The sequence below is a fragment of the Podarcis melisellensis genome (assembly GCF_964234715.1).
Source record: "Podarcis melisellensis genome assembly, chromosome: 7".
NCBI lineage: Eukaryota > Metazoa > Chordata > Lepidosauria > Squamata > Lacertidae > Podarcis > Podarcis melisellensis.
Genome location: NC_138539.1, coordinates 79,927,501 through 79,949,914, shown reverse-complemented (window position 1 = coordinate 79,949,914; position 22,414 = coordinate 79,927,501). Strand labels below are relative to the sequence as shown.

The 22,414-nt window shown below is 41.4% G+C and overlaps 1 protein-coding gene and 1 long non-coding RNA gene across 5 annotated transcripts in view; one reads left to right on the top strand and one right to left on the bottom strand.

The window, feature by feature from the left end:
• TMEFF1 (transmembrane protein with EGF like and two follistatin like domains 1) overlaps window positions 1–22,414 on the bottom strand; it is a 96,211-nt gene that overhangs the window by 73,382 nt on the left and 415 nt on the right. Inside the window, exons 2-4 of one of the 4 annotated variants that reach the window (XM_081920072.1) lie at window positions 3,394–3,560; window positions 2,792–3,015; window positions 1,837–1,995 (exon numbers count right to left, since the gene is read on the bottom strand). In XM_081920072.1, coding sequence (XP_081776198.1) covers window positions 1,837–1,924 — 88 coding nt within the window. In that variant the 5' untranslated portion in view covers window positions 1,925–1,995; window positions 2,792–3,015; window positions 3,394–3,560. Of the gene's footprint in view, window positions 1–1,429; window positions 1,492–1,629; window positions 1,701–1,836; window positions 1,996–2,791; window positions 3,016–3,393; window positions 3,561–22,414 lie in introns of those variants that run through there. The other 3 variants (XM_081920073.1, XM_081920071.1, XM_081920074.1) reach the window with 3 other exon arrangements.
• LOC309374888 lies at window positions 3,556–5,361 on the top strand. The gene is made up of 2 exons (XR_014170749.1): window positions 3,556–3,684; window positions 3,908–5,361. It is a non-coding gene; the product is annotated as an uncharacterized lncRNA (long non-coding RNA).

Sequence of the window (22,414 nt, the reverse complement as noted above, 5' to 3'; positions counted from 1 at the left end):
CCTACTTACCTCAGAGTCTGGAGCCTTCTTGTGCACTGGGTTGGTGAACCTGTCCTAATTAATCTCCCTCCACTGACTTTAATTGAGGAGCAAGAGAAATGAAGAGCAGAAACAATGCAGCAATTGATAATACTTGAATTCAGCAATGGCAATAGTAGTCATGTTTCAAAGGTATCCTCTCAGTTACCAGTACATACTAATAACTTGGGGAGCTTTTAGATGCAGGGCTCTCTAATTCTGTGCATGCTGTACATACATGTAAGTCCACTGATTTATAGGAAAGAAAAAATTGCAGGAGGCCTAAGAAAACATCACAGTAATCAAGGTGAGAGAAGACATGGTTTTGAATAAGGGTTAGAGTCATTAGAATTTTGGAAATATTATAGGAAGAAAACTGACAGTCTTTAAATCATCAATAGGAATGTAGGAATTGTTGATTATAGTTCTATCCATATTGTACTGACCAGCAATGCCTCTCCCAAGGTTTTAGACAGGGTTTTTTCCCCCAGCGTTACCTCAATTTGCCAGGGATTGAACATGTCCCATGTAAATCTACACCATACATTTAAGGCACACGGCTTTCCCCAAAGAATCATGGAATCTGTAGGTTTTTAAGGTGCTGGGAATTGTAGCACTACAGTTCCCATGACTCTTTGGGAAAAGCCATCCATAATGTGCTTTAAATGTATGGCAAACTCTTGAAATTTGCTGAGAAGATTCAAGGGAAATGATGCAAGCTGAGAGAAGGCAAAAGTGAAGGTTTGGGGAAATCCCAGTAAATTCTGCCTTCTGCATCTTAAGTTTGAAACACAACGATCCAATATCCAGCCAGGTATAAAACAATGGGAAATATTAGTATGAGCAGAGGGAGAGAAAGAAGTGATCGTGAAAATGGTGTGGGATAACAGCGACACTGTTAGCCAAAAAGAGAAATCAGATTGCCAAGAGGGCAAGGGAATGTCTGCACAACAAATGTTCCATCATCATAGCCATTGTCTCTCACACACCAGCAGCCAGTCAGTACAACCATATCTTTTACATGCCAGCCAAAGCTGGGTAGGGAAACATTGCTGTGGACCCCAGTCTCTGTGCTAGAGTCACACAGCTCTCTTCCTTGGGGCCTATCTACACCATAAACATACAGTATATTGGTTTTATGTATTCCAGTGACCCCTGGGAATTGTAGTTTGGATGAGGGTGCAGAGAATTCTTTAGAGATCCCCAGCCCTAAAGCTCCCTCTGCTTGACAGATTCTGGTGTATTATGGGAAGGCAACATTTCTGATGAACCGGTTTTAAGTCTGGAATGTGCATACACACTTTAAAATCAGCCTTAAATTGGCTTAATCGGAAGTCCCATGCTCTCCACCCCTTGGTCCCCCATGGTGGCGCCCATGCTTCTTTCCTAGTTCCCACTCTCTGGAGCCTACCGTGAGACTGGTGGCCCTGGTGCCCCTGGAGGGTGGCTGTCTTGGAGGAAGAACTGTTCATATGTGGCCAGTGGCGTAGCGTGGGTTGTCAGCACCTGGGGCAAGGCAAGTAATGTGCCCCCTAACCCGTGGATTTGCGCCCCCTAACCCCCAGATGTTGCGCCCGGTACGACAGGCCCCCCCTGCACCCCCCACACTACGCCACTGTATGTGGCTGAAGAGAGACAATGGTCAGTATTGAGCTAGCATATACCATCCACTGCCTTGACAGTCTGAGCTGTAAGGTGAAGTTCACGACCGAAAAGCTGTTTCTCAGAGGGTTGCTTTACCATGAGTGCTGTATCTCAGAGCATGCTGCAGCTGGGCCAATGTGCTCCCTTGAACCCCAGAGAAAGAGACACACTCACTGGGGAAATGGCGAGGTTCATTCCGTGGTTGAGCTCTAGCCCGCGTTGGTAGTGAGGGCAAACTCCGTGTTCGGGTTCTGTGGTTCATGGTTGCGCTCACAGCCTCCGATGTTTGAGGAATCAAGCGACAGAAGGAGGGTAGTGTGGGAACCTTTTACACTATATTTGCAGAAACAAAACAAAAAAATGGACTCGTTGGCAGGATTTAAATAAACATTTATAACTTTATTTACACAAAAAAGAAATATAACAATTTGATAACATTATATACAAACAGCAGAATGTACCATTTGATGTAATAAACCAGAAATAGAAGCTGAGGGAAGTCAACAGGGAGGGGGGAATTGAAAAATGAATGCTTAGTATTGATATTGGAAATTTGTTTTGAAAATGTAAAGTCAATACAAAATTTAACAAAAAGAAAAAAGACAAAGGAGGGTAGTGATGGAAAAGGGCAGCATGAAGGCAGATCTGCCAAAAGATGGTCTCAAGCCTACATTGCAACCTGCAATGGGGAAAGTGAGTCACCAGCACAAATGACAATCGAACCAAATACGAACACAGCACTGTGAATAACCCACAAAAGTTACTAGCCTGCAAAAAGTCTTATTAGCCTGTCGGGAGCTGGCAGTGGAAAGGTGGAGAGCTGTGTTTCTATGCTGATTGGAAAGGAGGGAGCATCCTTCCTCTTGCAGCCCACTTGAGAAGGGGCAGCTGCCCCATCCCTTCTCCATCAGTCCGTTTTCTGTATGTAAATCAGACTGCCTACCCCCGAGATACAGCCCTTCCACAAGTTCCAAGAAGTTCCATGGCTCCCCACCCTGAAATTTTACTACAAAGGAGCACATGAGAGGAAATCAGTTTACCTAAATTATCATCCCTACTGCCATTCTTTGGCTCTGGCTATCCCCCCCCCCCATTTTTTATTGGAAGAGATAGCAGGGATGCCTCTCACCCTAGCAGGGATGACATTGGCTAGGTGACCTGTCTGTATTCTCAGTCTGCTGTCCTGCTGCTCACTGATGATGGGCAACTTCAAGGCCCCTCCTCTCCCTTCAGGTCTTCTACGACTATGTCATCTTATATACACTGAACATATCCTTGGAAATAGACATTACTGTCATATTTTCCTGGGCCATCCTCTTCCACCATCCTCCTCTGGCAGGAAGTATGCAGAGCCTACAGGGAAACAAAGAGCAACATGGAATATTTTTATTTTTCAGAACCTCGAAATAGGCCTCAGACAGTTACAGAGAGACCTTTTTAAAGAAGCATTAGGGACTAATATTACTATGGAAGCATGCTGAATGGTTTTACCTTTTCTGTCCTCTGAAAAAGGGGTGTGGTCTCAGGGTGAGGCGAAATCTTATTTCGCCTTCCCAACCAGGAAAACACTTTCCCCAGCCTTGAAAGCCCAGAAAAGGAGAAAAATGTGAGAAACGAGGCTCACAGTTAGTACTCTCCTGTCGCTAAAATGGTTTTGGCATTCACACATCAAAGCTCAAGAGGAATTCACTATCATCCCAGAATTCAGATGCTGAGAGAAGTCCTACTTACATTTCCATCTCCTTTCTCTCACACAGATGAAACCATAGGAGCTCACCATAGGAGCTCACCAGGCCTTCTAGTACTTTGGTGATCAGTGAGCCAGCAGAGGGAGGTGCCACAATGGCTTCTGTAAATCTGGAGCTGTCTCTTGAAAATAGGGACACTTGGCGGGTCTGCTGAGGGAACCCATGATATGGTGTTTAGAATTATACAGACAAAAAGTACTATGTAAATAAATACACACACACATATATATAAAGAAGTCCCATAGAATCCAGCTGAATACACCTTAATAAAAAAGTAATACAGTGGTACCTCGGGTTAAGTACTTAATTCGTTCCGGAGGTCTGTACTTAACCTGAAACCGTTCTTAACCTGAAGCACCACTTTAGCTAATGGGACCTCCTGCTCCTGCTGCGCCGCCGGAGCACGATTTCTGTTCTCATCCTGAAGCAAAGTTCTTAACCTGAAGCACTATTTCTGGGTTAGCGGAGTCTGTAACCTGAAGCGTATGTAACCCGAGATACCACTGTATATAGACACTTAGAAGCCCCACAGAGTTCAGTGGGGCTTGGGTAACTGAATCCTGTAGCATGAGCACAGGTTTAATTATATATTGTTGCATGCCACCCCAATCTCCAAGCAGTGTGAGATTTCAGGGATTCTGAATGGTTCATATTTGGGTCGTATTTCCTTTGGCTGTGGTGTCTTTTAGGATATGTGGTTTATTTACACATATATACATCCTTAGCCTGCAATGGAGGGGTTCACAAGAAGGCCTTGCTTTCCCCCATAGCAGCAGCCTTGGATTCAAACAGAAATCCAACGTCCCTCTGTCTCCCTTGGCTCCCAGTTTGCTACTTAGCCTCTAGCTCACATCACTGCAAACTTTCAAGTCTCAACTCTGGCTTTGTCCTTTTAACTATCCAGGAGTTGAAGGAGCCCCTTTCCTTGTTTCCCTTAATGGCTCATCAGCACAGAAAGCTAGCCTGGCTTATATTTTAACACTTGCTGGATCTAGTGGTTAGAAGGGTCTTGGCATAAAGGCTACTTCCTCACCACTCACCCAACCTCATAACAATATGTTTTATATTTTCTGTGGCTCACTAGCAACGTCTGCTGCTATTCTCAGATTTTGTTTACATGTTCCAGTGACTCGTAATTACTGCCAGGCTCATATAGATTAGATTATCGACTTTCCTCCCCACAAAATCCATCACATGGCATGCTGTGTGCAACTTCATCGAAAGGAAACAAGTTATATTTGTTCCTGCATTTAAAACATTTGCAATCACAAGGGCTCAGACCAGGGTTTCATAAAAAGAAGGCACTTGAATCTGTGTGTCGCACGTTGGAGCAAAAGACGATTTTCTGCATTCTCAGTTCATGCTTAAAGGACACCCACATGTCTGAAAGACAATGGAAACCACGTGTCTAGGCGCCTTTGCAAATTGATGCTCTGCCAGATCTTTCCAGATAGAAAACTTACAGAGGTGATTAACCATCTAGGACATGATTGTGGAAGCGTTTGGGCAAAGGGCCCATACAACCCCCCCAAACTAGCAACGGAAACAAAAGAGTTGGAACAATAAATGAAAGGAGTGTTTGTTAACCTCTGGAATTTACACAGATGTCCCAAAGTCCTCTACATGTCACAGAAGATTCTGGGACAGCATTGTCCCTTGTTTTCTAGTGGATGGCTAGAAAAACTAAAAGTTGTGTCAGTCCTGCTGCTTGGAGCTGGGAGCCCAGTGTAAAGTGAAAATTACTCTGCTCAGGAAGGGTTGACCTAGGGTCTGTTGAGACATACCAGGAAACCATGGATGCCTGCTAAGTTCCTGAACCTGCATAAGCCTCAAGGTTGAGCTCCCACTTGTGTGGTCGTAAGGAGGAAGAGATGGGAAGGTTTTCCTCCTGCAGCCCTCAGTCAATTGTATAGGTAGCAAGGAGGGAAAAGTGGGGGAAGTGGGTGGCAGAGAGCAAAGAAAAGGGGTGGCAGAAAAGAAGAGAAGAAAGGGGGAATGCCATGCTGTTTTGGGCCTCCAGTCCTGCTCACCACTGCCATACAGCCCCTGGTATGTTATTGCTGAAGGAATTACAGCCCCTGACAGAAAAAAAGATTCCCCACTTTGTTTTAAGCTGTGGTTTGATCCTGTTTCAACAAACCACCATTTAAAGAAACCACATGTTCAGATGTAATGGGGAACTGTGGTTAGGTTAAAAGCAAAAGCTCACCTCTTTTTTAAAAGAAATATGTTCATTGGTGGCAGAGTATTCATCAATAAGAAACATCAAGTAAAACAGTAACGGGGGTGGGACTGCAATATGTCTTTATAGAAGCCATTGGTTGGCTGCTGCAGGTAACAATGTGGAACCCCCAGATTCAGGGAAATAAATCACTGCCGAATGTCAAGTGTAAAGCACATCTCCTTCTTCTGGGGTGGGGGCAGAGCATACGAGCGGAGGCTCATGAAGGATCACACAAGTAGAAGGAAACCATGGTTCCTCAATGCATCTGATCTTCCCAGGTATCCTGCACAAAGTGAAAATGGCAGTATAAAATGGGCCTCCATTTCCTGCATGGACAGGTGTTAGCAACGATACAAAACCCTGCAAAACCCATTTACCAGGGGGAGGTATGCGTGTACACCAGTAGCGGTTATCTGCCCTTCCCAATGCCAGGTGTCGCTGCTGTTTCCTAAGCTGGAGAGGTGAAACGTTCAGGGAGCTCAGTCTGGTACAAGCACAGCAGCAGGAGTGTTGGATTAGCTCTACCACTGTGCCTGCAGTGCACTGAGCTCCCCACAATTGACCTCTCTCCATCTCAGGAACCAGCAGCGATGCTTGATGCTCCATGCACACCTGCACATGCACACACACAGAGGGAGTCTTCCATTGTAAGGGCACTTTGAGATGACCTGTTTCTTGAGCATGCACCTGATTGGTCTTCAGGGAGATGTGTTTCCCAACCTTGTGCCTCCAGCTGTTTTTGGACTACAATTCCCATCATCCCTTGCCACTGGTCTTGCTAGTCAGGGATGATGGGAGTTGTAGTTCAAAAACAGCTGGAGGCACAAGGTTGGGAAACACTGGATTAGACAACCCTTCATCAACACAAGCATTAGCCCACATTTCCCATGCATTTTCCTTATTGCAAAAAGTCTCTGTCAGGTATTTTGGAATAAAACACTTCCTTAGTGAATTGTGTTTTGGTTTGATAAGAATGCTGATTGGTTTGTAGCAGTAGTAATAAAAATATTTTTAAAAATAAGACATAAAATCAAAGGGAGTGAGAGTGGATGTGGATTTGTTTGTAATGAGTTTTGGATAGGAAGAAAGGATTGCTGAATCTTTAGGCTGGAGGGAACAATTGTACTCCAAATGGGAGGGTTCTGCCTTATTCTTCAGCTGTAGACTGAGTTGTCAATCAATGTCAAAGGGTATGGGTAGTAAAAAATAGCTAGCACCTATTAGTATAGGTCAGTTTTTATTCTGATCCAATTAGACATATTATTCAAATTGAGTTTCTGAGATAGATACTATCAAACTCCTTACTAGGGTATTTTTAGGATTACATTTCTTTCTGTAATATTTTATTGAATAATTCATCTGGTATTTACTTATTGCTTGTAAGTGCACACACTGGCAGCCATCCACCAGCTACATAAAATCTACAAGCTAGACAATGGAAGGGAGTAAATGTTAAGAGACATGAAGAATTATATCTTTAAAGCCATCATATATTAATTGCTTAGGGTACTTCACTTTTGGCTGTTGCAGTGTTTTGAGGTGTAATTCTTATTACTTACTTTCATGTTGAAGAGAGTTTCCCGTTCCAATTATTCTCTTTCTTTTCCCAGTTCAATAATTGCTCAGGCATGGCTATCACTGCTTTAAACCACCCCCCTAAGTGCCATAAAACCTATATTGCGGCTGATCTGCACTGACTGTAATTATGCTGAGTGCATATAGTAAGTTACTGATGCTAATGGTTCAATTGCTACATCAGATTTTCCATAGCATATTAAGTGCTTCCGTGGCATGTCAAGAACATAAGAACTAACCTGCATTAATGGCAGGTGCTTGATTCTGAACTCTGCAACCAATCCCACTAAAATGGGGTGTCTGTGGCTTCATTTTTTGTAAAAAAAAAATCCACCACACCAGGGATGAGGGGGGATATGAGGGGGGACCACAGGGCTAAGGAACACCATATCACCTTGTATTATTCCCTGAAGGACCTTGAAGTGCACCCAGTTAACAGGCATCGCTCTGCAGCTCCAAAAATGGCAATGGGGACCCCTCTGGTAGGGAAGGAAACAGCAAAGGCCCTCTTAGCCATTTTTAGCAATGAAACAGAGAAGCAATTCACGAAGCAAAAGGAGGACAACCGGAAGACAACACTGCAACCCCTTCAAACCACTAAAGCTGACAGAACTGAACAAAAATCATGGAATTGAGAAGACTTTTGAAACTGGGGCCCACCTGACAAACCGGATGTCCAAAATTCTGACCCACAGCAGGGACCTCCTAATGAAACTCAGTGTTCTCCCAAACAAGGGGCATTGTCATAGCTTTTTACAGTGAAAAACAAGCTGGCGATAGCTGCCCAAGAACACCAAAATTTTGCCTATAATGGCTTTCCTGTTATGATGCTGTGCCAAAGACACATTTTACAGACTGCAGCATCAATGTGAAACAATGGTCTTTTTTGCCCTTCTTTTAAAGAAATTGCAAGCTTTTGTGGAGGCAGATAGGGGAACTTCGATATGACACACAATCCAGTCTTGGACCATAGATAAAGATCCAACTTATTTTTATTTATTATCACATTTGTCATCCAGACATCACAGAGCGGTTCATAACATTATGACCTATTGTCCTTAAAGGCTTTGCAAACCTATTGCAAGCTCACAAAATTCGAAAGATGTTTGGTATTATATGCACCCATGACTTCACTTTTCACTCTTGGAGCTAGGCCTATTGCTTTTCCAGTACATATTACATGTTTGCCTCAAATATTTATGTATCATTTATTTTATAATGGTCTATTAAGAATATTTCCCACTTGAAAAACATAAAACACAGTGATTTTTTTAAAGCATGGCTCAGATAAAAGGATTCCACGCATCTTTGGGGATGTACCGAATTTTTTGCTGTATAAGACTCACTTTTTCCCTCCTGAAAAGTAAGGGGAAATGTGTGTGTGTCTTATGGAGCGAATGCAGGCTGCGCAGCTATCCCAGAAGCCAGAACAGCAAGAGGGATTGCTGCTTTCACTACGCAGCAATCCTTCTTGCTGTTCTGGCTTCTGAGATTCAGATTTTTTTTTTTTTCCTCCTCCAAAAACTACGGTAGGTGCGTCTTATGGTCTGGTGTGTCTTATAGAGCGAAAAATATGGGTATATCTCTTTCGGTTGGGTGATTGTATTTGGCATTGCCATCTCCTTCTTGGTTCTGCTTCACCACCACTAAATATGATGGTTACTCCTACCTCTTGGTATCCACTTATTTTCATCCTCACCTGCCCTAAACATTGATTATTTAGCACAACAAGCTATTAGGCTGGACTGCTTTATTAAACACAAATTATAGGTTGTGTGAAGTGAGTAATATCTAATATTTATAGCTGCAATCCTGCACACGCAGAAGTCTGTGGGTTTTTTTTAAAGCCACACTTGCATAACTGTGCCTGGGATCATTGTCTGCAAGTATAATTAAAATAACAATATTATAATGTTTTATGAAACATTTGTATATTATAAAGTGTTATAAAAATATTGATTTTTTTCTTTAAAACATAATTAAATAAAATGATTTACAGTCCAGAATGGAATGTATGACGAGACAGACTGGGAGAAAGAATGAAAATTTGATATTATTCAGTTATACGTCAAGGGAAATTATGCTGATGTTATACTATGCAAAAACTAAATTGAACAAACATTTTTTAGGAAGTGGAACATTTTAAATATTGCTTAGCTTTTCAAAAGCTTCAGTATTGAGATAATTTGTAAACAATATTTTATTGGTGTTGATGCAAAACATTGTATAGGAAGACTATTAAAGTAAAAATTAAATACAGTGTTGATTTTTACAAGACTGAACTATTCACATTTTTAATTATGCAAATCAATACCATACGCCTCACATAAATAGCCTCAATTATGCATTTTATTCAGAATTCAATATCTGATGTTTTGTAGATGATGGAGATGGTGGGTTGTGTGGTTTTTCTTTTTGTCAGGAGATGTGCTGGGTAGATGTGCTACCACTGCCGAAGGAGAGTTACAATGTTTTTTTACAAGTTTCCTGCTGGACTTACTTAAAGAAAAAAAATCTATTTGGGTTTAAAGGACTCTGCAACAAATGGAGGCAATGACGGAAGGGCATGAGGTCATAACAGAACAAAGCCAATTATCTGATGTACATAAAGTCTATAGAAATGTTCCACTGATCTAGATGACTGCCTTTGCCACCCTGATTTGATTCTATCCTTGGGGCTCCACAGAGTTTCTGCTATCTTCAAAGAAGTGGTCACAATATCCCAGCATCACACTCTGCTTATGTCACTGCATGTATTGACAACCTAGTCATCTATGGCTGCGTCCAGGAAAATAATCACCAAGCAGTCATCTGTGCTTCCTTAGAAACTACAGGCATCACTGCCACGACACTCAAATGCCAAATCAAGGCCAAAACTATCACCTGTTCTCAGGCATCAGACAGGCAAGGAGGTTTTGAAAAATATATATGTATATATCTAATATTTTATCAACTACGCTACATTCAGAGAACACTTGAGCAGTGTACAGAAGAACAGAAAACAAAACAGATATACAATATAAAAAAGCAAGCATTAAAACCTGCAGAAATAAAATAGACTAATTTGGGAAGGTTTGAGAGAAAAGTGAAAACAAAAGGTATTGAGCCTTACTTAGCTCCTAAGAAAAGACGATTTCATGAACCAGAAGTGCAAAGCCATAATGAGAGCAAGCCCAGCCCAAGTGACTGTCCCACCACCATGGCTGCGTGGCTTAGACTCTCCTTTTGCCAGTGAGGCTAGGGAGCTGTCCAAGTGCAATGTTTCCAGCACAGCAAGGGAGCTGTCCAGTACAGACACAGGAAGCTGCTAGGTGAGGTGCTGCCTCAAAAGTGGCTAGGCACAAACAGCTGTTTCTGCTGCCCAAGCCCTTTCTGGAGCACCAGCAGGGCTCTGACTCCTTTTTCTGGCTTCCTCTGGTCAAATAGGGACCAGGGAAAGACTCATGCTGCCAAATGCATAGTGCCTGTTCTGGTCTAGTGACATCGGCTGCCATCTCTGCTCCTGCGAATGGTTTTGGGGGATCTGAACCTGGAAGGTGGGATCAGAGCATGCTGGGTCCCCTGAAAATGTAATCCTTTGTATGTTAATCTCAGGGGGGTTGTCTATCTCCACTGATTCAGCTTAAGCTCCAGACACAATGGAGTCAACAGTAGGATCCTCCTCTGGGGTCTCATCTGGTCCTGGAAACTGGTGGGGAATGGCAGTGATCCTGATCAAACCAGCTGTCAAGCCCTTGACTTTACCAGCTTCTACCAATGCTTTTTACCACTGTTTACCCAATGCACAGCTCTAAAAGCAGACCTGCTTAAGGAAGGGAAACATAACCCAGTTCCGGAGACCCTACTCTATGAAAAAGCCCATCACCTTCAGGCCTGGCCTCATTAGTCTCCTTTTCTTCATATATACTGATGACTAGTAGCACTACTGGCCAAATGTGCAGGAGAAGGATGTTCCAACATTGAAGAAGCCCTCTCCATTAAGTGGATCATTCCCTCCTTCTACTGTTACCAGACTTACACCCCCTTCATTGTGGCAAACTCTACTCTGACAGTTCATGTAGAGCACAAAGCTCTGCTCACTGTGCTGTTTTTTGGCTTTACACTCTTAAATATTTACCATGGGACATATAGGAAGCTAACAAACCAAACTGAAGGGCTGTAAAAGGGTTCCACTTTGGGCTGAGACTCTGCACAGGCAACTATTCTTTTCCTGACTTTGGAGCATTCTTAGTTTTGACTTGTCTCCCGGTTGAGCCGTTGGTGCTGACTCCTGGTTTGACCCCTCAGCTCTGACTCCTAGACTGACCTCTTGGTTGACCCCTGGCGCAACTCCTGGCTCCAACTTGACAGCTGCCCACAGCTCAATTCTGACATCAGTCAATTTTATTTCCTCCCTCCCTTCCTTCCATAGAAAAAAAAACAGAGGCCCCATTCTGCCAACAGGGCAAAGACCCTTGCTATTTGCCCCTGAGATCAATAAATAAGACCCCACAGACACAAAAGCCACATCTTAAGATGTTCACTTTTAAGTGTACAGTACTTCTTTCCCCCCAGCAAGGCAGGTAGCAATAAACAGAAACCCAATTTTTGTATTCTGGTTCAGATGTTGATAGACCTGGCAATAGCTTTGGGAACATCTGTCGCCATGCGTAAGATGTGCTGCTGTGACTGGATCATGCATGCATGCTGACTATTTGATTCTATAAGCTGACATAAAGCTTAAGCCTCTGCATGTTTACTCAGAAATAAGCACTACAGCAGGCATTGGCAACCTGGTGCCCTCCAGATGTTTATGTTGCCTGTGACTAGTTGGAGTTCAAAACATCTGGAGAACACCAGATTGGCAAAGTCTGCCCTACAATTTTCAACTGAGCTTAGTCACAGGTAAGTGTGCATAGCACTGCAGACAAAATATATTGGTCTTTCCAGGAAAGAAAGAAAGAAAGAAAGAAAGAAAGAAAGAAAGAAAGAAAGAAAGAAAGAAAGAAAGAAAGAAAGAAAGAAAGATTACTGTCTCACCAGATGGTGACACTAAGCAACAGTTTGCAGTAGAACAGGATAACAGTTCAGTGCGGCTTTAATTTATTTTTTATTCAAGTGTTTATACACAATAGCTACCCTAAGATAGTGAAGTATGGAGCCAGGTTTTGAGAACATGTGTAACATGTTGCATATAAAGTAAAGTGAGAGCCACACATCAAGTTGTACATATATTGCATGTATTGCATGCAGAGTCAATCCCAGACTTCAGGAGGCCCTTGGCAGCCAGCTGCCCATGCCACTCTCAATGCAAATCTATGGGCCGGGGCTTACATTTTGGGTAAATTCAATTGGCAGATAGCAACTATGGATGGGACTGAGTTTGACTCCTATTCAGAAGCAGCAGCACTGCCCTTCCAGCACTAAAATGATTGTTGGGGATCACTGGGAAGGATGGTAAGCGATGGCACAACCAGGTCAAATCCTCCTGAGCTACTGGGACCTTCAGCCTGTGCCCAACCTAGCTGGCTGCTGGCACCAGAACTGACTGAATGTATGGATTGTCTCAAAAATCTCCTCAAAGGCAGAACTTTAATCACTGCTCACAACACCCCAATCACAATCCTTTTCCGCAGAGTCAGTTTGCATATGCAGCTGCCTATTGCAATATCTGAACTGTCCCTCTTACCCAAATGCACACACCTGTAGGGAAAAATGAGTAGTGACTCCATGTGCAGTCTCGATTCTTCTCTCTGCTTTAAGATTCAAGAAGGCCCACCTCCAAGGACAATGTGACAGCATAATAAAATATCATGACCACTTAGTAGTAACTAAACACCTTAACAAAAACTGCCGATCTAATGTAGTGAGCTCTACCATGTCTTTAGCTCGCCTGTAATATATATAAGCCCGGAGGTAATTGCAGCTTGCACGTTGAAGATAGAAGCTAAGCACCAACTAAATTATGATTAATGAGAGATTAAGGATTAGTCATAATGACAACTAAGAATTATACTTCGCCATTATCTGTTTTGGTCACAACGACACAGAAAGCAATCAAAATTTTCATGCAAATCCTGCACTTCTGCATTAAAGTAATAATGAGATTATTCCAGTGGAGCAAACCAAGAGTCAGAAATAATAGATTTATTGAGTTTTCAGGAATTTAAAAGACCTTCTTTGCTGAATAATAAATTCACTTGTTTAACCTGCCTCATATATGTTCACTGATGTCCTGGAATATGAAATTGTTCAGTGTTAATGAAGTGTGATATCAACAATTTACTTTATATTTTAATGTTATCTGTCATGTTTATAGTGGGCCTGAAACTCTGCTCTTGCTATTTCTTGCCTAGGATAGACCACTTTTCCTTGCCTCCCACTCTCTGCTTGCCTCACCTCACACCACCCTTCAGCTCAGTGGGAACTAGCTCTGACAGTGACATCAAGACATTCACTGCAATACTTCATCTTTATATAGTTACAACAGTTGGGTTTCTTCACTGGATAATGCACAGAACATTCTGACACTTTAAGGATCTGCTGTGCAGGTTGCCAAGAAAAATAGACATGACTGCTCCAAAGAAAACTTCTTGTCAAGAACTTTATCAATAAAATTAATCATACTCCTCATAATCCTCTAAACAGAAGGGAAATTAAAAGGAGCAATATATACTTGTGATACAGAGGACCCCATACAAGTGGAGTGTGCTTTAAAGGGGATGCACAAACGCCACTTGAACTTTAGATTTCCAGTCATCTGCACCCAGCTATATAACATTATACTTTCAGATTTTAATTGTAGCTTTATAGATACTATGAAAAAAGTCCAGCCAAAATTAGGAATTATGCAGCACACCTCTTTTATAGTGCGCATTTATAACCATTAAGCTCACAACAATGTCTAAATAACAACCTCTTCTGATTAGCTGCCTAGACCTCTGTTATCAGAAATGGAGCTTCTGTTTCCATTGGTCCATAGTACCATCCATCTTCATTAAGAGGCTGGCTTTTACTGGTTATTTTTATTAATTTATTTTGCTATATTGAAATATAATTACTATATTATTGTTATTATTGTATAAATCAGTCTTCAGCATTGCCAACCTCCAGATGTTTTGGACTACAACTTCTATCAGCCCCAGGCAGCACACAACAGTGGTTGGTACAAAGAAAAATTAAAAGTAAAACAGAGTAGACAAGATGGAACTCTAGAAGATTATACAAGGAAGGGAGTGCAGGTAACATGAGCTCTCTGTTATGTACTGAAGTTCTCACCCTGGGCCAGCAGGGGAATACTGTAGATATTTTTTACTCAGGTCCCCATATGCAAATAAGGGATTGAAAGTGATGTTCAGTGATTGGATAGTTACAGAAAATGGTTACTGTTGCGTTCTAGTGGAGCTCTATATAAGCAGGCTGGCTGAACCCTTCAGTTCAGTTCTGTTCTGGCCTGTGAATAAACAAGAGCTGTTTGAAGAATCGTTGTGCCGTCTGATATGTTCACCCACAACTTAACACTCTCATCCATCAATACCTTTTGTGGTTCTTCTACCAGAAACTAGAATAACTACTCAAAAGCAGTCCCATGAGTGTCCTGTCCCCAATTTTAACCTTCAACTCCCACAATTTAGTTATCAACATCTAATGATCCAAATACCAAAGAAACAGGGTATCAAGAGAGTGCAACTTTCATTACTGACATCTACTGTAAGCTCATCAGACAAAGCCACAAACAGTCTCAGAAAGAAGATTAATCTTAAAAACACCGAAAGGATGAAGAAATGCAACGTTTTACAGAAAGCTGAGATCAAGAAGATTGCTTTGTCAGAGAATATGAGCAGTTCTACAGAACGAAGAAGCAAACAGCTTCATGCTACTGTAAATGACGGTCCTTCCAAGGAATTGTGGGGCAGGGGGGGAGGAACTCTTTAAGTCTTCACTGCTCTTTGGAAAACCTGTCAAAAATGTAGTTTCAGATTCACCTAACTCTCCAGAAAAGAAAATGACGGTAATAGAAAAGCTTGTCATTATGACAAGAATCCAAGGAAAGAAAGCACGGGAGACTAAATTGCTGTTTCTAATTCTCAACTCCCCAAATGTGTGGAAGTGGTGTTTTGAAGGGATTTGTTTTCGTTCTTAACTATAGGGACATTATATGTATTTGTTCTGGACTGGAACAAGTAATTACTTATGTTAAAAAAGCAAACAGCAACAACAAAGATGAAGATGTAGAGATGTATGTGACATTTCCCTCCCTCTGGAAAAAGAAACCTTGCTTTGTTCAGTAATCTCATCCCAATAATTCAGTTGGTGTCCCTACATTTTGTAAAAGAAAATGTGCCCGAGATCTATTATTTTCCTGCTAACTATTATAAATGGGTGGTACAAAGAATGCAGAGCTCTGAAGACGTTGAGTGCCTGAACATAATCTGGAAAGCCTCCTTGGTGTGATAATACAGTGGCATTAAAATGCTGGAAAGGAAAATGTAGAGACCATGCTTAAAATATTCACCTTGGAGACTGAAGCTCTTTAAAAAGAAATTATAATGAAACATTAATTCGAAAATGATCCAGTCTGAAATATTAATCACAGACAAAAATAATCACAGCTGTGTAATTTTGCAGATGAAGGCTGTGATCCATAAAAGTTTCCTACTGCCCACGGGTACAGTGCTCCATTTATTCCTCCGCTGTAGTTTGCACAGGTAGCTGAACCTTGTCAAACCCCAGCCACACCTGGGGTTGAGAGATCACAAATCTCCAGTGCCACATCATCTGGTTGCAACAACTACGTCTCCCAGCTGGGGAAGAGGATGCTGCAGGCGTATGGCTCCTCAGCAGGTGTTATTACAACTGGCCCCATCAGTCATGCGGCAGAATTTATTATTGTCATGCAACATTTGGGACGTGTAATTTCTCAAGCTCAGGTATGCCTGGAACATTCCAGGGATCAGGGGCTGGTGGGTCACCTTGCAGTGCTCTGCTGCATGGTCCTGTGGGTTCTTCTCTCCCCCCTTTTATTGTTTGTTTTTCAAAGCATGTTTTTTGCTATATTTTAAGTGGATGTTTTTAAACAGGAATAAGAATAAACATTTTGTATATCACAAAATACAGAAGCCGTATCTAAATTAGTAAATGGTGTTATGTGCATGAAGCTTTTCTGGTTTTTTCACTGGACTGCATTGGTATTGCATGCTATCCTAACAGCACTGGTGTTGGCATCCGTCTGACTTGGGAGGAGTGCATCTTTAGGGGCGAAGGGAACCCATTAGAGAGTTACAGTGCCTGCTGTGGCTGTAGAGACCGATAAAGGAGAATTGCAGTTCTGCTCGGTCGGTAGAGCATGAGACTTAATCTCAGAATTGTGGATTTGAGCCCCACATTGGGCAAAAGATTTCAGTATTTCATGGGTTTGGACTAGGTGACCCCTTTTTATTATTCTGTTGTTAACTGAAGGTGAGGAACTGGCTCATTTGTGAATTTCACAGACTCATGTCTGGGGCAGGAATTGTACAGTCTTCCTCTTCATTATTCATGTATGTAATAAAGTCACCAGAAGCTTTTTAAAACCGATTTTATTATTGCAGTTTTAAAATTAATCCCAAATTGGGAAAAAGGAGGTGGTTACCTATATGAATGAAGTAACTTTTTTGGGGGGGGGAGTAGGAAATAATAAAAAGGAGGGAGAAAAATGTGGACAAAGTTGACCCAAGGAATGTTGGTGCCTGAATCTAACATTAAGGTGGTGTGCCTCCAAGTGGATTGAAGTAAGATTCAGCACTGGAGATGGGATAGCATCGTCTGCTGTAATTGAGGACAGCAGACTAGCTTAGGAAGCAGAGGGCAAGATGGACAGCAGGCTAGCTTAGAGAGTATATGACAGACCGTGCAACACACACATCATTCTGTCCTCCAATATCTTGCATGTGCTCACTGCCCAAACACACTGCATCTGCTGCCTGAGGCAGCTGCTTCACTCTACCTAACGGTGGCACCAGTCCTGAAGGGTTGTAGAATTTCAAAGAAGCAACACACAGCAAACTGATGACTATAGCAACATAGGAAGCTACCTCATGCCAAGTCAGACCATTGGTGCATCTGTTATTGAGAATGTCTCAATAAAAAGCTGAGCAAATATCTTCACATTTTTCCTCTTTGCACCTATGTCAATACTTTGCCAAATAGGGACAAATAATGCAAATCCTTAATCCATTGTTGTGTGCCTTCTTTTTTTAATCTTGGAGAACCATACACTGAACCATTCCTGTTGCAAGCATGAGTCACTGCTCATGATGGCCACACAGATTTATGGAGCAAGCCTGGGCTTTGCAGTTAATTACAGCTGTGAGTATAAAGTGCATTATTAATAGCAACTGCAATGTTATAAAATTAGAGTCTTATGGGCAAATGCTAAAAGCAAGGAAAACATATTTATAATGAATATGCTTCATTCACTGTTGTTGCCTGATATGAATGAAACACATTAAGTAGAATGAACTTACACCGATAGCACATCCTAAGGACTCAGGAATTTGTTCATGGCATCTTAGTTAATAGAACTGAGGAGGAAATACAGTGAAGCACTTAAAATATTCATTACCCGTCATGAGAAAGGCACGGTGGGAAAATAGGCGGGGGAGCAGATTTTCATGTTGGGCCATCATTATAAATAAGAACGGAGATTGTTCAGTAGTTCAAAACTCAGCTCAGGTTGCAAGCAGAATACATGACCAGCATAAAGGTTATTCTAATTACAGCTGATAATGAAGTTTGAGAGAGTAGGTGATTAATGAAGAATGTTTGTGTTATGAGAGCTAATAATAATGTTTCCAACGATTCACAAATGCCATTAGGTTATGGTGATCAAATCCCTGCTTTGTCCGCTACAAAAATCTGTGTTAATAATTAGGATGTGCGAGCCAACAGAAGCTATGAGCTGTGGAGAGGAAATGTATGGAATAATTTGTGTTGCAATGTTGGGAACAGCCATCAAATGAAAATAAATATCTACTGGAGGTAACTAGCAAACTATGACAAGTATATATTGTTTCGAATGTCTACCATGCAGATAATACAGTTAAACTGTCCAGTTTGAGTTGAACATCGTGTGACCCTACCCTGAACTAACTGCAGTTTCCAGACCATTTTCAAAGTTAGCCACACTTATAATGTGGTACATAAGTAGTTGCCTTATACTGTACTGATACTGAGGCCATCTAGCACAGCATTGTTGACAATGACTGACAACAGTTCTTCTGGGTTTCAAACAGGGGACACTTCTAACCCTATCTGAAAATGATTTAGACTTCCTAGCCACTTGCTACATACACAAGAAATCTTCTCCAGGGCAGAGGTGAAAGCTGCCTATAAAATATAATGGAGAAGTGTCAGGTACCAAAGGTCTATGGAAGTATCTGGATTTAGCGCTGTCCAAGGCTACTTTTTACCTTCTTTTTTGAAATAAAAATTGGTAAGTCTCTTTTTTATTTAGACCTTGTAAATATAGATCACACATCCTTTCCCTCCTGGCATGTTTTACTGTTAACTTAGTACTGGCTTGGTCATGTTCACAGAATGCTAGATGGTAGGATTCCCAAGGAGATGCTCTATGGCTTCTGCACCAGGCCTGTTGGCAGACCAACTCTGCCTTACCAAGATCTCTGAAAATGTGACATGAAGGCTGGCAACATCAGCCTTGCCATGTGGGAATCCCCTGCAGACGACCGCGGTGTCTGGAGACAGGCAGTCAAGTTGTGTATCTATAGCAGTGGCCAGAGGAGAAATAACTGCTGGGAGGATTGCAGAAATGGCATGGTACATTTGAATGCCTTTATCTGCCTCAGCTGCAACAAAACATGTCTCTCCCGCACTGGTCTCTACAGCCATAGCAAGTCCTGCAACCTTCCAACAGAGGGGCACTCCCCTGAGACAGAGAGATGCCAACACAGCACAGTAAATCACATAGCTGTATCCTATATTTCTTTATCGGAAATGGTGATAACTTACCCTTTTTTAAAACTTTTTTTTTAAATTTGCAACCGCCAGTCATTATTTTTTAAAAAATTAAGCAGAAGGTGATGATGAAATCCAGGATTTTAGGTGACCCTGATTGGGCTTCAGCATTTTACTTTCCCTACCACAACCAAAGTAGCAGCTCTTTGGTCTTTTTGCTTTAAAAAAATTAATGAAATGAGTTTTATGTTGTTTTAAATTGGCCTGCCACAAAGCCAGAAAATATCATTAACTTCCTAATGCACAGGTTGGGGATAGGTGACCGTATATGGAAATATTAGTTCAACTAAGCAGAAGTGGGTTTGTTTTTAAATATACATAATCAAATTATCATAGAAAAAATATTTCCAAAGAGACATTTAAGAAGGGAGAAATCTACATGCTTTATATGCCACTGCTGGAAGCCCCAAAGCCAAGATGAGTGAGTTAAAATTTCTCATACCAAAAGGGAATACAGAGCACTTCCACTTTTTCACCCCTCTCCCACTATATTTATGTTAATATATTATTATTATTATTATTATTATTATTATTATTATTATTATTATTATTATTAATGTGAAAGGGAAAGTAGGAGAGAGGCATTTATAATGTGAATGAGCATTCTGTCTAATGTGGGCTTTACATTCACATCACAAACCTACTGAAGCAATACAGGATACATTATCAGAAACCAGGCAAGTAAGAGAAAAATCAAAAGAATGCAGGATATATAATCTATAGTACTGTATAAACAGCATTGGCAATGGCATGGCACTATATTAAAAAGAAGTATGCTTTCCAATAAGTTAGATGAACTCTTCAAGAACAAATTCAAACTCTTCAAATTCCAATGAATTCCTATGCGTGGAAATTTCAGGTTATGACCCTAAATAATGTGCTATAATTCTGTGATATATTAGCCCTGAAATTTTGGAGAAAGAAGAGGAGAAACAGCAAAGCCAAATATATCTATATATAACAAAGTTACTTCATTTAGCTTCAAACTGACTGGCTAAACATCACATGAGGCAGAACACCAGGAAAAAATGTATCGATAGGTAAAAAAAATGTTTGTGTCATAGAACTGATGAGAGAAGAGGTGACTATTGATTATTTTCTCCTAAGGGGTGCCATGTTGCAGTTGCTAAAAAAGAAAATAAAGATTCTAGTAGCTGTTCCTTCCACTGGCTCATTTCGTTAGTAAATGATTATGCTATAGTTTGTGCCAAGATGTCAGAGAAAAGACCTGTTGAGATTTGTTTGATGTCAGCACCTCAAACAAGATCACAAAATTTCTATATTTTAATCAATACCATGCGTTTTAGCAGTTTTGAATGCACAACGTTCCTTTGAAAGTTGAGGCTTAAAACAGCTGAATAACAGTTTTTTAAAGGTACACCAGTATCAAACATTCACTTTGGATGGCTGCTTTTGTTAAAGGCTATCAATTACCATTTCTCTGATGGTTTTATCCATAGCCTTGTTAAACCAAATCACCAGAATTTAAGACAATATACCACATCAGTGTAATTGAAGCTCCTAAAATCTAGCTACAAACAATGGACCAAAATTAAGCATTTTTAAGTCCCAGATATTGCAATGAGAAAGATCTAAGAATATGTTTAACTCTCCCGTGGATATAAATGGGATTTAAAAATGCTTAACTTTACTAGATTACACCTACTGACTTTTGAAAGGCTTTCCAAGAAAAGGCAAATTAAGCCTGCTGCAGAAGCTATCATGTTATATATTTTGTGTCTCTAATTATTGGTGAGTACTAACACATCATAAATGGCTTTACTAAAGTTCTGGTCAGATTCAGTGAAGCTAAGGTGATGTTCTGAAATAGGTAAGTGTGAAGCTTGGCACAGATAGGATGCTCTGAAATAAGTAGGATTCCAATATGAGGGTGGGTGAGAAAAGTAATTACCGGTATTTTAAATTTAAAATAAAAGGCACCTGGCTACTTTAGTCACTGTGTTAAATAGCCTTGTCTTACTGTCTGTTTATTTTTAGTTGTTATGATTGTTGACCAAATCATGTACCTCTTCAAATTATTCAGGATGTCAGTATTGGAGCCACGGCAATCAGGACAATATGAATGAGCCAAGATGTATCTCAACTGAAGAGAGATGGAGCCCACTGAATATCATGGAATGGGAAAGATGGAAGCACAGACAGTAGAGAGACATATTCCAAAACACAGGAAACTGAACTACAGTGGTACCTCAGGTTACATATGCTTCAGGTTACATACGCTTCAGGTTAGAGACTCCACTAACCCAGAAATATTGCTTCGGGTTAAGAACTTTGCTTCAGGATGAGAACAGAAATCATGATCCGGTGGTGCGGCAGCAGCGGGAGGCCCCTTTAGCTAAAGTGGTGCTTCAGGTTAAGAACAGTTTCAGGTTAAGTATGGACCTTAACCCGAGGTACCACTGTATTTGTCCATCTGCTAACCCAGTACACTCAGATTGGTAGCAGCTCTCCAGGATCTGATACCAGTACAGTGGTACCTCGGTTTAAGAACAGTCCCGTTTACGAACTATTTGTTATAAGAACTCCGCAAAACCGGAAGTAGTGTGGTACCTCGGTCTACGAACGAAAGCTGAACGGTGGCAGGGCACCAGTGGCAGGACGCCTCATTAGGGAAAGTGCGCCTCAGTTTAAAAATGGCTTTGGTTTAAGAACGGACTTCTGGAATGGATTAAGTTTGTAAATGGAGGTACAACTGTATTGATCTTGAGGTATTTTGTATGCATGAATGTGATTTGCCACTGAGCAATGAAATCATGAGTTGGGCTATTTGTCCACCTAGCTCAGCACTGACTGCACCTGCCTCTTTCAACCTTGGGTTCCCAGATATTGTTAGACTACAGTTCCCATCATTCCCAGCATGGCCAGTGGTCAGATGATGGGAGTTGTGTTTCAAGAACCTCTGGGAACCCGAAGTTAAGAATGGCTGGTCTACACAGTCTGGCAATGGCTCTCCCGGTGTGCAGACTGGGGTCTCTTCCAAGATGGTGGCGATTGAACCTTCTGCATACAAAGCAGATGGTCTAGCAATGAGTTACAATCCTTCCCCTTAATAAGGGTTAGTCAAGTGCTATGGAGAACAGGAGCTGAGGTCTTAAGGCACAGAGTTTATCCACAGCAAGCAATACAAAAGAGAACCAGACCTAGAATCAGGAGGTGTAGAGTTAGGTAATCCATCCAAGGGAGGGCTAGA